Source organism: Nanorana parkeri, unplaced genomic scaffold (genome assembly GCF_000935625.1).
Source record: "Nanorana parkeri isolate BGI_ZX_2015 unplaced genomic scaffold, ASM93562v1 scaffold1043, whole genome shotgun sequence".
NCBI classification, from domain to species: domain Eukaryota; kingdom Metazoa; phylum Chordata; class Amphibia; order Anura; family Dicroglossidae; genus Nanorana; species Nanorana parkeri.
The window spans coordinates 587,427-602,604 of record NW_017307311.1 but is presented as its reverse complement, the minus strand read 5'-3'; the positions used below and the strand labels follow the sequence as shown (position 1 = coordinate 602,604).

Here is a 15,178-nt window from a genome sequence, read left to right as displayed (position 1 = left end):
ACAATTGCAGTGCGGGGGTACTCACTGCATGGAATAAGATTTTTTTTTCCCTGTTCTTCTTTAAACTTTCCACATTAATCAGCGGCTAATACTGTACAATATTCTACTACTACAATGGATTCCATAAAAACGCTCAAGTCTGAAACCGCTACTTGGAAAGTATGGGGCCAAAACATGCCATTCTGCCCCAAATAGGCTCATGTACTTTTTCAAGCTGTGTGAAAGGACAACATTGAAAATTATGGGATTGTTTACATTGAAGGTTTTCATGCTTCAGAAAAAACTTAGGTGTGAACAGGGACCTTATGGGGCCTCTCTACTTCCTCATTTCTCTCCTTATACTTCTCAGCTCCTTTAACAGCACAATCAATAACACCGACCCATTTACCTTCCCCTTTTACATTAGTCGCTCCATTCTCACTGAGGCCCCCACTTGTCACGGCGAATCCTGCAGCCTCTGTTTATTTACACCTTTCCTGACTTCCTCTGGGCGCCGCCATCTTCCCAACAAATCACATGACCGAACCCTCTCTGATCACATGGCGAGGTGGGTGACGTCACAGCAGGGCGGCTATGCGTGCAGTGGTTGGGTGTTGAGCGGTGGGCGGGGAGGGGAATGGAGTTGCTGTCCGGGTTGTTGGCTGCTCTTCGCGGGGGATCCAGAGGACGAGGCCGGGTCATGGAAGAGCGAGCCCTGGAAGTGTACGGTAAGAGCTGTCAGGGTGTGTCACCGGAGGGGGCGTGGCTTCCCCGGTCTCTGGGCCTGTCCTTCGTCATGTGACTTGACATTTTATTCTGAGAAACTTGGATCGAACGGGGTCGTGTGTGACCTGCTGCGCCGGGCTGTCAGTCTTAAAGGCGCAGTCCACCTTTGGAAAAACAAATAAATGCTCTCACATTAATGAAAGGAAAAAAATCTGCAGTTATTATTATTATTTTCATTTGAGTCATTGCAGTCACATTCAGTGGACCATGGGTGCAATGCTCAGGTCCTGGCAGACAATTCCTCCAGCCCCAGGTACAGCGGTAGGGATGTGGGGTTGGAGGAAATAATCAAGGATTACAAGTGCGGCCACATCACCTAACATGTGCTCTATTGAGATCTATGAGCCCCTCTGCCGCTGTGGCCAATGGGAATTGTAGTCTTTTCATATACAGGTTCTTGTGAATGGATCTATGGCTGTGTGGACGGAGTCATGCATAGCCGTGCCACATTCAAATGTATACCAAAGACAGTGAGGAGTAGAACCCTGCGATTCAGGTAAGTGCGGTTGAGGAATGTTTTGTATTATGCCCTAAATATGGGTGTAACATGAAACGTGGCCTGAAAGGTGAACTTGGCCTTTAACCTCCCTGGCGGTATGATTATTTTGATTTTCGTAATTTTTTCGGATTTTTTTCGTTATTTCATTTCTTCGTTTTTCCCGGGTTTTTTTTTAATTTCCCGCCTGTTCCGCCCCCATGCGACGCGTCAGCTTGCAAGGGATGGAACACGGAAGACAGATGCCGGCGCCGGCCGGAGGACACCGCACGGCTCGAGGGACAAGGTAAGTAAATAATGTGGGATATTCCCGAGTGTAGCTCAGGGTATGGAAAAGTAACCCTGAGCTACACTCGGGAATACCGCCAAGGAGGTTAAGGTGGCCACATATGCATTGATATGATCATTTAAAAGATTTATTGCCGTGAGATACTGAGAGCGCCGCAGCCAGGACGGATCCCGTCAATGCTGTCTGTATTCACCCAGCTGCGTGAGTGACAGCTGGCTCTGCCTATCTAGAGGAAGAGCCAGCTGTGCCCGCCCCCTCCTCGTCCGTTCCGCCAGTCAGCACTGGAGGATCGGAGAGGGGAATCCCTGCAGGGAGCGGTGACTGACACTCTAAGGCCTTGTTCCCACCAAATGCAGAGCACATCCGGTCAGGTTTCTGCACACGCAGTGCAGTGGGGTGTGCCGCGTTTTTGATGCGTTCCGGGACGGTTTTGGTAAATATACTGTATGTATTCAATATGTTAGTGGAGGAGGAATAGCTTTTTTTCCCCCAATCACTCATTCATAGATTGATCACTAATCATATGTGTATGACCACCTTTAACTACTTCACATTGTCACCTATGTTATGTTTTTGGGGGAACAATATCTTGAAGCCCAGTTTGGGCAAAAGAAAATAAAAAATTTCCTGCAATAAAATGAATCGCCGGCTGCCATAGACACCCAACGTTGTCTCCCAAAGACTGACATGTACACTGATTCAGCACCAGTCCTCCTAGTTGAATGACGCCCATTGTCCTTCAACCCCCTTCCTGGGAGCCTAGGGTGTCAAGGCTCCGCCTCTCACTCTGGACTAACAGGGGAATACTGCAGAGAGCGGCACCTCATCATCACCTGGAGCTGTTCTCTTCGGCAATTAGCCTCCGCCCACTGCCAGAGGGTGAAGCGGATCCTTATGTCACCAGACGAAAGATTATTGGAAAAAATGTTATCTGAAACTAGATCTTTTGTTCTCTGACGTCCCATCGCAGATCAGCAAGACAGGTTTTTTTCCTTTCAGTAGTTTGTAGAACCGGCTTTGCCAATTGTACACTAAACCAGATTTGACAGCAAATGTTTGCACAAGTTCAGCCTCATTTCAGATGAAAAGTGAATGCGTCCATCCGTGAATGCATTTATCGCAGCCATCACCACTAAAACATTTCTAGTATTATATAAAAAGAACAGAAGGATCATCTATATTCACAATTTACATGTTTACATGTATGATCTAGAACTAATCAAAGTACATAGTAAAAATAATATTGTTACATTGTATTTATGAATGAAGTCTGCAAACAGTGTTTGCGGACTTTGTTGATGCAAGAGCCATTGTCAGCTGTACTGATACACAGAGGAGGACCTGACTGGTCCCGGGGATTTCACTGAGCTGAGCAGTCACGGCAAGGGAGGAAGCCCTGGGTATATGGGGTATGCCCAAGACTGTTGACTAGCTTTAAAGTGGAACTACAACTTCCTATTTCTTATAGTTAAGGAAGGTGCCATCTTAGTGGATCACATGTGCATTACCACGGCAACTGCAATCCAAATGGAGGCTATGACACCAGCCATTTGAGGACTTGAAAGTTCGGTTGAGCGCTGAAATAAGCACACTGGCAACTTTGACAGTTGGCACGCCTTTAAGCCCCGTTCACATTAAGCGATTTATCGCGCGGTAATTCCCGCGATATCGCGGCAAATTACCGTGCGATATCGCGCTCCAATGCATTTCAATGGGGCAAAGGGTCCTGCTGTCGCGGGTCGTGTGTCTCTACAGCAGGACCCTTTTTGGAGCGGATTTAGCCGCGATTGAAGCTTGCTCAATGCAAGCTTGAACGCGACAAACGCGCGATTTGCATATCGCGCAGAGGGAACGGGGCCTAAAAGTAACTGTTTTGGTTGAGATTACATTGCTGGGTAAAGCTCCTCTCTAGGGGTATATGTGAGGCTGCTATAATATGGAAGTTGCCATTGCTGCCTGTTTCTGTTTTGCAGATCTTAGGCTTCCCCTTTATTTAAAGGGATCTTGTAAGAAAAGAAGCATGGGAGCTGCCATTTCTGAGTTGTATTTAAAGGTCAAGTCTTGGGGCTGTCATCCTGACTCGGACTTGTCAAGTGAGACACATACCCAGAATGAACATGCAGGATGTACTTGTCAGCCAGCTGTATGCTTGATGTTCATCAATGTCAGGATTAGTATGACGGCCACTGAACCCATCCATGGACCATACTGGGCAAAGGAGCAGCTCATTTTACTATAGGGATGCTGGCCATACACTGGTGGAAGTTTCGCCCAGTCAGGAAGTGTGTAGCCCTGATGGGAACCCTCCCTCCTCCGTGTTCAACAATTAACAAAAGTTGATTTTTTTAACAGAGGGATGGATAATGTTATGATCTTCACCTCTTCCAATCGGAGAACATCTCATATCCATAGAAAAAAATATAAGGCTCTCCCTGAATGGTGGTAGCGCCCAGTGAGCAACTCCCTTTTCTCAGGGTGCAGAGGTCAAACTGCAGCGGGAAAAAACAGGGCTGACTTCATACTTTTATAAAACAATAACTCGACTTAATTATGACACCCCACCCCCCGATCTATATGAGCAAATGGAATTCAAACGCAAACTTACTCCCGATGAAACAAATTTAATATGATCCTTAGCGACCTCTTCCTCTATTGATGTCCCCATGTTGATTAAATGAATATCCAGATGATATAATGTCCCTACTAAAATACTTAAATATAATAGTCACTATGATCCTAACTGCTGGCGATTTATGTGGATCTCCAGGTACTTTCAACCACATATGGTGGGATTGTCCTTTGATTAAACCTCTTTGGAATTCGGGCACTTCTAATATTCACAAAATATGTGGCATACGGCTACCCTTAGACCCTTGGATATGCCTATTTTATCTTACCTCCAACTCGCCTAGTAAATATCGGAAATCTTTGGTTTCCTTTATGCTTAACACTGCTAAGTCACTGATACCCATATATTGGAGGACAACTTGAATACCCTCAATATCCGACTGATTTATAAAATTAGACTCTACTAGACTTCTAGAAGAATTGTTGTATTCTAATCAGGATAATTATGTCTCTTTCTATAAAATCTGGGCAAGCTGGTTGAACTTTAAGACCTCAGATTCATACTGTATTCATTTATTGATCCAATGAATTTTCATTTACTTTTAAATTGTATCATAAGATGCAATACATCTTAGTTCTCACTTATTTAATGGGTAACATCCATGTACTTTATGATTTCACTAAGGCCCCATTCACACTAAGCGACACTTACCTCGAGCGAATCCGTGAGGCCGGATATAGTGCGACTGTTTGGGGCGACGTTCCAACGATGATCGCGCGACCTTCACCGTTGGGCTGCATGCAAAAATAGAAAAATCGTGCGACATCTGCGGGAAAAAGGGTCCCGTACACGCGATGAGCGACATGGAGCTGTTCAATAGAACAGCTCCATTGAAAATCATTGGACCGCAACTTCTCGCAATATCGCGTGGCAAATTTGCGCGATATCGCGGCAGAAATCACGCGATTAAACGCCCAGTGTGATTGGGCACTAAGTTCTAATTGTCTTCCTTCCCTTTTGTTCCAATTCTTAATATTTTTCTTATATTATTGGACATGAGTGTTCTTATGTCATACATGCCTTTTTCAATAATTGTCTAATAATCTTTGAATATCTTTATGTGATTTATGTTCCGTTTATTCGTTCAAATTAATAAAACTTAAAAAAAAAACCAAGGCTGACTGTATGCCATGCAGATTAATAAAGTGATTTCTAGCGTCCCCAGCATCCATCCGGAGATAAGATATGGATACTTACATTGAACCATGCTGGACCAATTGCTGGAGTTCAGCTGTAAGAAGGGGATAGTTTCTGAATTTCCTCATGACTAAAATTTTTTGCCAGAGATGAATGTTGAAATCGCAATCTTCCAGCTATCAATGTTGTTACCTTCATTATCCATAAAAAAAATTAAAAATGCATCCGCCCTCTGGGAAGTTTTCATGTTTTATTGTCATTGAACATGGCAGCACAGTGGGTTTTAGTTTTGTTTTTAGACAACTGATTAACAGAAATGCACATTCTCATATTTCCATGGTGCTGGTTGTTGGGGCTGAAGAGAAATACTCTGTTCTTCTGGGTATGTCACTCCCCCCTCCCCACATGACAGTGCCAGTGCTTGCTTATTCGTCCTTCAGGCACCCTGTACTGTCATGTGGGTGCAGACAAGGGAGTCTTCATCCCTGGGTGTGCCCCAGTTGAAGCTTATACAAGACTAAGGCTTGGCCATACACTGTTAGAATTTCAGCCAATTCACAGAAGTTGGCCGATTTTCTTTCAGTGGGTGGCCCTCTCTCACACAACATTTGTCAAAGCAGCCAGACTGAAAATGATCACCCGAAAAGTGATTCCATCCAATCAGCTGCAGTCACTGTTAATGTATTTTGACAACAGGGAACATCGGCTGTCAGAATGCAACAGTTGCAGGAGGAGATTTGTCCACCCGTGCTGTTTATCATGGATGGAGAAAATCGTTAGAATAAAATCTATTAGTGTATGGCCAGTTTAACACTCTTTACTACTAGCAGATGTACAAAGTATTGGGGGGACAAGAGAAAGGTGAGTTTGTAGCTGTAGAGAGAGTTTCCATGGGCAAAGGGCTATTTGCTTCAAAGTGCACATATGCTCTGTTCATGTATGGCAATGCAACAGGTTCACTATAATGCCCCCTCAGCACTTGTTCCCATCCACAGACATAACGGATGAGAGCAAAAGCTGCTGTTTTTTGTTGCAGACTGCCTGTAAGTAAATGGACAGTTGGCAATCGTAACCAGTCACATGCTTGTCCATACCCAGAAGTGCTGGGTGAATCGCTTTGCTTCCCAGGGTGAGCAGAGCTGCGGGATTGTGAATGGAAAGTCAACATGTGCAGCTGCGGGGCCCAGCATTTTCTTTGCTATGAATGGTCACAGAACAATTTCACTTTGCAATAAACATAGACGTAAGATTATAATTTCTGAATTCGGACAGTTTCATCCAGATCAGGTATAACATTTGCTGCCAATGTCTAGGTTCTGACAGCTGATGGCATTAACAAATATGGCTACTCATCAAATACTAATGCTGTCCTTAACTTTTACATAGAGAGCAGGAACTTGGGAAACCCCACTGTGCCCCTGTACAGAGCAGGATTTGGGTGAACCTCACTGTGCCCCTGCACAGAGCAGGAAGTGAGTAAACCCCACTGTGCGCCTGTACAGAGCAGGAAGTGAGTAAACCTCACTGTGCCCTTGTACAGAGCAGGAAGTGAGTAAACCCCACTGTGTCCCTGTACAGAGCAGGAAGTGAGTAAACCCCACTGTGCCCCTGTACAGAGCAGGAAGTGAGTAAACCCCACTGTGCCCCTGTGCAGAGCAGGAAGTGAGTAAACCCCACTGTGCCCCTGTACAGAGCAGGAAGTGAGTAAACCCCACTGTGCCCCTGTACAGAGCAGGAAGTGAGTAAACCCCACTGTGCCCCTGTACAGAGCAGGAAGTGAGTAAACCCCACTGTGCCCCTGTACAGAGCAGGAAGTGAGTAAACCCCACTGTGCCCCTGTACAGAGCAGGAAGTGAGTAAACCCCACTGTGCCACTGTACAGAGCAGGATGTGGGTGAACCCCACTGTGCCCCTGTACAGAGCATCAAGTGAGTAAACCCCACTGTGCCCAGGTACAGAGCAGGAACTGAGTAACCCGACTGTGCCCCTGTTCGTGCATAGTCACGTAGCACTCTGTCTTTAAGGTTTCGAAAACTGACATTGAATAAAGCTGTGTGATTTCTTTATTTTCCACAGATATAATCCGGAATATACGGGATCCAGAGAAGCCCGATACGTTAGAAGACCTTGATGTTGTTTCAGAGAGTTGTGTGACAGTGGAGGAACTGGATGACGACTGCTTCCTGGTGATCATAAAGTTTACCCCTACAGTTCCACACTGCTCTTTGGCCACACTTATTGGTAGGTCACAGATAGAAAAATGCTTTTTTATGTTTGTAATCCTAAAGCTGATCTTGGGGCAAAGAGGAAAAAAACCAATCTTTCCCACTCCAATCACCCTCCATGTCTTTATGTTAAAAAAAAAAAAAAACTTAGAGTAGAACTGAAGCCAATCTTTTTTTAGTTTTGGATAGAGTAAGGGTTTTTTTCTGCCATCTGGAGAGATCTCTTTTCACTTCCTGCCTGATACCCACAACAGGAATTGAGAGGAAATCCCTGGTGGTCATCAGAACTAATGCCCCATTGGAAGATTTCCCACGTATTCCTGCTCTGGTGACAACCCAAAATATTGGATTTTCTTAAACTTTCCCTTTCAGTCAAAACATTCACAAGGACAAATTTATAGCACTTGCATAAATTTTTTTTACATCTGACATTATTTTATTAAAAGAGAACTAAAGACAAACCTTGTTTTGATTTTACTTCTTCTCTTTTGGGTCACAGGAATATATTTGCTAATGTACTCCTGGGACCAAAAGTCCGCATATAGCATGCTAATGCTTCAGCAGTGTGCCATACTATGCAAACTGCTGGAGCTGGCACAATGCACTAGCCCGTGGGCTAAAATGCAGTGTTTAAACGGACGGGTTAGTGTGAACCTTAGGGCCTTAGTTTGATAAAGTGCTGGCAAGACTCAATAGCTACAGAACAGAAAAAGTAAGAAACTGCAATACGGTTTATAAGATCCTCACAATGTAAATGGTTCAGTAAGAGGAATTGTAATCTCCAAATAAATTAAATTGCATTTAAATCTGTTATTTATTACATCACAGAGAAATTCATTCATTGTCAGAGACAGGAAGTGAGGGGAAACCTCTACAAGGGGGGCAAAAAAAACCCCCACATGGGACCAAGTAAACCAAAAATGTACTATTTACCACAGGGAACGCTGCTTTTTCTTTATTTGGGTGTGCCAAATAATTTAGTTTAAAGGTTTTGAAAACAAACATGCGACTAGTGCTCCAACTGTAAAAGAAATTGAGAATTTTCACACAAAAAGTCTCACAATCTGCGCCAAATATATAATGGCTCAGAAAATGAATATGTGAACATTTGGTGTGCAGTAGGGTGCCAAAAGTATGATGGTGCAAGACAGGTGCACATTCTTCTATGTGACAAATAAACTAGATGGGCTCAGACATTTTTTTTATTTGAGCCAAAATAAAATGTGTGTGTAACCATTCACATTCCTCATGTATCATATACATGTATATTTTTTTCTTATTTCAACCCGGGGGCCTGAACGAATAAAATATAACAGACTCCTCCATTAATACCTATGGGCGTTGATTGAGGAATCTCCTGCTGTTTCTATTGTGTTCTGAAAGAGGCCGCCAGTGGCTATCACAATACCCGAACAGCTGATTGGCTGCAAGCTCCATTCCAGCAAGAATTTTCCGACCGTCTCCTTCAGTCAGCTGATGGAAGGATGCCAGCAGAAAGGATGTCGACAGTGGCACCCACTGTGCGACTTTCAGGCGATTCATCAGTGTACCCAGCTGTAGTTTATCTGGTCTATAGAGTAGGGAAAGATTGGAACCTTCTATCCCTGTGACAAGCCCCGCATTTTTCCCATTTTTGCCTTCGTGTCAAAGGGACAGGACTGACGGGAAATCCCTATGGGATCATAGATGGCAATAAAAACCCGACAGAAGTGCTGTTGCTATTGAAAAAGTAAATTAAAAAAATATTTTAATTGATATTTGAGTAATGGAATAGTAAATGTAAAAAATAATAAGAAAATAAAATGATTGGAGTTGCTAATTATTTTTGTGCTGACTGGAGCATATCTCTAGTAATACTGTACATTTGTGTCCACAATTCAGACAAATTGACTTCCATTCTACTTGCCCCATAGCATTGTTTATAATTCTCTTGATGTAAAATATGCGGGTTCTAAAGAGGTGCTTTGTTGCTGCATTAGATGATTCACACGATCCTTCACGGTAGTCTGTCTCTTCCTGCACAGGTCTGTGTTTGAGGGTCAAGCTGCAAAGATGTTTGTCTTTTAAGCATAAGGTAAGGCGTGGTGATTTTCCTATGGTGAGGTCTCTATTTTAATTTATTTATTATTACAGGTATTTTTATATAGCGCTGACAATTTACGCAGCGCTTTACATAGTTGCACATTCACATCAGTCTCTACCCTCAAGGAGCTTACAATCTAAGGTCCCTATTTCACATGCATGCATACATACAAAGCCAATTTAGACAGGAGCTAATACCTAGACTTAATGTGCAATTAACCTTCCAGCATGTGTCTGGACTGTGGGAGGAACACGAAGTACCTGGAGGAAACCCACACAAAGGGAGAACATGCAAACTCCAAGATAGTGTCCTGACCGGGATTTGAACTGGGGACCCTGAGTTCTGCAAGTGCCAACCACATTGCCACTGTGATACCTCTGTGGTGATGCCTCTGTGGTGATGCCTCTGTGGTGATGCCTCTGTGGTGATGCCTCTGTGGTGATGCCTTTATGGTGATACCTCTGTGGTGATGCCTCTATAGTGTATCCTCTTTCAGTAAGAAGATTCTGCTTACTTTATGGAGTTGTTTGTCACAATGGCTTCAATCATTAGAGCCGGAAAGAATAGTGACCTGTGTCAGGTTTTTCTTTTTCAAAGATAGCTTATTTATGAGAGTTTAGTTATATCTCTTCTACATAATAAGAAGATTAACAAATATGTTTAAAGGGTCATTTACACAAGCCATCGGTGATTGGGTGGCCATGAACATTCCCATTTGGCTTAGAAGCAGTCCAATTTGGAAGTTGATTACTTCTGACAATTTTAAACATTTATTGTGGCTCACGTATATTTTTCACCTTGATTTGGATAACGAGAGGATGTGAATCTCGCCCCTTGTCCTATATGCCAGTGATGGTCCTTTGTTCATGCACCCAGTGTTTTCACAACTTGGAGCTTACACAAGGCTTCCTTTCATCCTTCCAAGTCGCAGGATGGCAGAGGTGTTAAGGTAAGCTGAGTATGTGCTGGTGGGGAGGGTGTGCAAGAGAACCTGTTGCATGGCCCTGCACAGGCGAAAGCACAGGTCCACATTACATCTGCACTGGGAAAATTACAGTTGGGGTCTGATGCTTTGCTCTAGAAAAATGCAGACCCTTTTTCATTTAGAAGCTTTGTCCACTCCAGAAGCAGACTCTCCATGTATTCCTATGGAGAATCCACTGTTTGGGAAAGAAGGATAAATGCAAATGGTACTGTCTGAGTTATGGTACTCTCCCTTGCATGACCAAAGATTGTAAGGTGCCCATAGACATTAGATGACAGTTTCCAGATTTTGATGTTTTCAGCTGAATTGAGTGTCAATCTAATATCAGTGGTATAACCTCAAACACCACCAGCTAAGGCTCATCGGGGGAATCAGAAAGGTTGGAAAACCTATTCTATTCATTATTGTAGTGACACTACACCTTAAGCTGGCCATACACCTTACAATTATCTGCAGATTTTCTGTGGTCAGATGGAAAAAGTGCAACAGATTCCTCCATCTATGCTAAGCTGTGTGGATGAACAACCTATTTGGATGCAGGCATTGTTCAGGTGTTTTGCGAGCCAGCGGGGCCGATTAGCACGATTACGGAAGCTTGGCCCAGGTGGAGATTACTCCATCCACACAGTTTAGCGTAGATGGAGGAATCTGTTGCACCTTTTCCATCTGACCACAGAAAATCTGCAGATGATTGTAAGGTGTATGGCCAGCTTGAACATGAACAATCAACTGATGTGTGTTTAGGGAAGTGCTGAAGGGGTAAAGTATTCCAGCTCATTTCTCTATACCTAGACTTAATGTGCAATTAACCCTTGCAGTTTGGGGAGGGGTGGGGGGGGGGGGCACTCAAAGGGTATTTAAAATCCTAGAGTTCAGCTTTAACAATTAGATTGTAGTGCTGGAGTCATTGCTGCATTAACTTGCCACCAGATGGCAGTGTGTTCCCTCATATAGGAATGGAAAATCCATTCTGAGTGTGGCATGCCATCTGTGCACACTGAGTTAACCTGTTAGGTGCTGATGGATTAAGCACATTGCAAGTAAAGGGAATAAATGACAAATCCTGGTTTCACACACCCACAGTTCTGGCACTGAAGTTTGGAACGCAGGGTTGTCTGGCAAGTTTTCTGCATTCCAGGCTCTTCCAGACACTCTAGTGTAGTCCTGACCTGTATTTTTGCAGGGTTTTCTGTGGAAAACGAATGTCACATAATCCTTCCAAAAACAATGTAATACAATGAGCTAGACCTATACCTGCCATAATGTTTTGCCTTTTTTTGATCACACAATCTCCTGTAGTGGGTGAGTTCATGTCCTTCTGCTTTTCCAGCTGGAGATCTATATTTCCGAAGGGACGCACTCGACGGAGGAGGACAGTAAGTTACGGCTTCCTTTCCAACAGGGCAGTGGGCACAGGGAACAGAATGTCACACTTGAGATATAAGCTTGTACTTTACATGTCATTGTAGAACACTGGGATGGTAAAGACCTGTGACTAAGCAGAGATAACCTTTAGCCTTTGACCTTAGTTGAGGTCTGTTGTAGATTATGGTTGTCTGGCTAGGAAAGTCAGAAAAGGCTTACACACTCAAACACACATTAACCACCTTATCGGAATGTCTCTTATGATTACCTTTTTATATGTGCATTAATATGATGGATGGGCTTTAATGTTGCCAGACTTGTCCTTCAGGCTCTATGTCCATAGGTCACTTGGAAGCAACAGATCTGCTGCGTTTGCTACTTGCTCTGTGTATTTACTTGGAAGGAGTAAATCCTGACTTAGAGCAATGGCCTAACTGCAGTATGGAGGAATGGGGCGTGAAGTCACTTGGTTGTTGGAAAGTAACAGGCCACGTTCAGCGTTCCGATGTACGTGCCATTATTGTATGTGGCTGGTGTACTATGAGGAGCACTTACACGGCCTTGTCTTTTATCTTTAACACACCTACAGGGGAAATCTTTAAGGCCTAGTTCATACCTGGGCGTCTGCGTTTTCTACACGGATTATGCGTGTTTGTGCAATTTTGCGGTAAATTGTAGCACGTTTTTCTCTGGTGCGTTGACCAATGAAAAGTAGTCAAATCCATGATGCAAGTTCCTGTTACCTTTTTACATAACTTCCTGTTTCCCGCAGATAAAAGAGAGTGTTTGCTGCTGTGTTCCCTACTGCATTGTCTTGGTGATGGATCATTATTACTTTCAGCGGCACAGTCTGGCAGCTGTCTTGACCCCAATGATGATCCTAGACAACAGGAGAAAGTGAAGGCGAAGGTTCTGTATTCATCCTGCCATTGCGAGCAGACCGAAAAGTGGCCAGTTCTGGGCCATGTATGATAAGTCTGTCTCCATCATATTGGAGTGGTGATGGCTCCATTTCGAATCCTAGTGTGCTTTGCAAAAAAAAAAAAAGGGGGTTGACTTTCCATGCTGTAAAAAATGCTAAGCAAACACACGTTAAACTCGCATTCAAAACACGCAAATGCGCGAATTTGCAATGAAAGTCTACCGACCAAAAACACGCTGTATATGCCCCAAAGTGGCTCATGAACTTTTCTGCGCGACAGTATTTTTTAAAAGGTGACACAACCTTCAGGTGTAAACAGGGATCATTGTAGTGAATGGAATTGTCTTTGTTGAGCGTTTCAGCGCTCATATAAAATGTGCATTGAAACGCGTAGGTGTGAACGAGGCCTTAAGGAGAATTATGGTATTAGTAAAAAAACACTCATCCCCATATTTCAAGCCGACCTGTGACAATGAACACATACTGCCAATCGCTGAGTTCTCGATCCTCTCTCTGTAGAGAGTGGTGACTGTCAGTATAGTGATGGATATTTACCCCTCTCCATTTCTCTAGCGCTGACTGGAGGAATGGACGGGGAAGGGGCGGGCACAGCTGGCTCTGTTTCTAGAGAGGCAGAGCCAGCTGTCAATCAGCCACCGGGGTGGATCTCGACAGTATACACTGAGTTTTGGCTCACTGGAGGACATCTGTATAAGTCCTCCTGTGACCCTGAAGAGAACTATGGCCAAAAAGGGTTATGCCATAGTTCTCCTTTAAGACATGTCAATAATGCTTGAAAACTGAAAGTGAATAATCAGTTTAAAGCCCATAATTAAATCCCAAAACTAAGTCTAATCATTTGGGAGTCTTCCTGTCCCGGTGACTTATTTTTCTGTCCTGGTGCCACGTGGAGACAACAGAAAAAAAACCTCATTATAAAACCCTCGAGAAGCTTACAATCTAAGTTCCCTATCTCACATACACACTCACAGGGCCGATTTAGACAGGACGCAGTAAACATTCCAGCATGTCTTTTGGAGTGTGGGAAGTCGGAGTACCCAGAAGAAACCAAGCACAGGGAGAACATGCAAACTCCTTGCAGATAGTGACCTGACCAGACACTTTATCCATAACTACAAAAAAAAAGGCATTAACAGGATTTTGGCTTTAATGTGTTGTATATAGATGACTACAGGCAGGGATACATTAGGCATACTATATATATATATATATACAACGGTTGCTGTATGTCTACTGACAGCCACACCTATCGAAGGTAAAAGAGCACAGAACTTTGGTAGCTACCATAGTCATAATAACTGCAGTCTTCTATATTACATTGTATTTATGGATTGTAGAACAGCCAGTGGGCTCATTCAATATAATATCTTACAAAATCCCAATGCCACATGCTGCCCCAAAAAACACCAGTTTGACATGTCTGGATCATAGCAAAGAAGCATATTTGCCTGTCATGTAGACCTGTCATAAAGTAGATATAATGTTAGGATAATCACCTAGCATATGGGTCACATCCACAGCCATTCAACATTTATTCAGATACTGACTGGTTGAAATGGTGCAGTAATGAAACCTGGTAGAAAGAAGTCTCTCAGCTACCGGGAATTGGACCTATCAGTCTACAAAGCAGATATAAACAGCCTGCAGCCACCGAGCCAGGAAAAGGGCAAAATAATTTCCGGTCCCATTAATGGTTATGGGTTTTGTATTTTCAGTATGTGTCTATAACAAATTCATGCCTAGCTAACTTTAACTCTTCTCTCCAAGTTAACAAGCAGATAAATGACAAGGAGCGGGTGTCTGCAGCCATGGAGAACCCTAATCTACGGGAGATAGTGGAGCAGTGTGTGACGGAGCCGGATTAGAGTGGTGGAAAGTCTGCATTGAGGTAGATCTGGCAGGAGAAGAACACGACAAGTCACTTCTCCCAGGAGGCAACGCATGGACGTTCAGAACTTTTCAATTCATAATCTGGATGGTGCAGCATTTGCTGGGAGCCTCCGTGGATGGCAATGCTCTGGGGTGGAATTCTTAAGCTGGAGAACAGATACCACAGACTACTGCAGATTCCATTGTGGAACAACGGAAACCTTCTGAAGGCTTAAATGGTACTTCCTTCCTCTAAATGCCTTTTAGTAGAAGTAGGTGAGCTATGTAAATAACAATCATGTTCTACCAGATTCAGTAGTTTGACATCCTTCAATGAGCTCCCGCAGCTCCCTCTACCTGCATTAGAACTATATAGACATTTTGTGATACCT

At 43.6% G+C, this 15,178-nt stretch overlaps 1 protein-coding gene across 1 annotated transcript; it reads left to right on the top strand.

Moving 5' to 3' along the window:
* The first annotated feature begins 561 nt into the window (after window positions 1-561).
* Window positions 562-14,867, top strand: FAM96A (family with sequence similarity 96 member A). Its single transcript, XM_018567395.1, has 5 exons — window positions 562-707; window positions 7,393-7,557; window positions 9,566-9,615; window positions 11,940-11,985; window positions 14,685-14,867. Exons 1-5 carry the CDS (start codon window positions 617-619, stop codon window positions 14,780-14,782), a joined length of 450 nt encoding a protein of 149 aa, XP_018422897.1. The 5' UTR covers window positions 562-616; the 3' UTR covers window positions 14,783-14,867.
* The last annotated feature ends 311 nt before the right edge of the window (window positions 14,868-15,178 follow it).

What these genes read in the sequence shown, in the direction of transcription:
- FAM96A (XM_018567395.1), top strand. Translation starts at nt 617, where the DNA reads ATGGAGTTGCTGTCCGGGTTGTTGGCTGCTCTTCGCGGGGGATCCAGA. An exon ending in GCGAGCCCTGGAAGTGTACG is followed by an intron (nt 708 to 7,392) that starts GTAAGAGCTGTC and finishes TATTTTCCACAG; the next exon opens with ATATAATCCGGAATATACGG. An exon ending in GCACTCGACGGAGGAGGACA is followed by an intron (nt 11,986 to 14,684) that starts GTAAGTTACGGC and finishes CTTCTCTCCAAG; the next exon opens with TTAACAAGCAGATAAATGAC.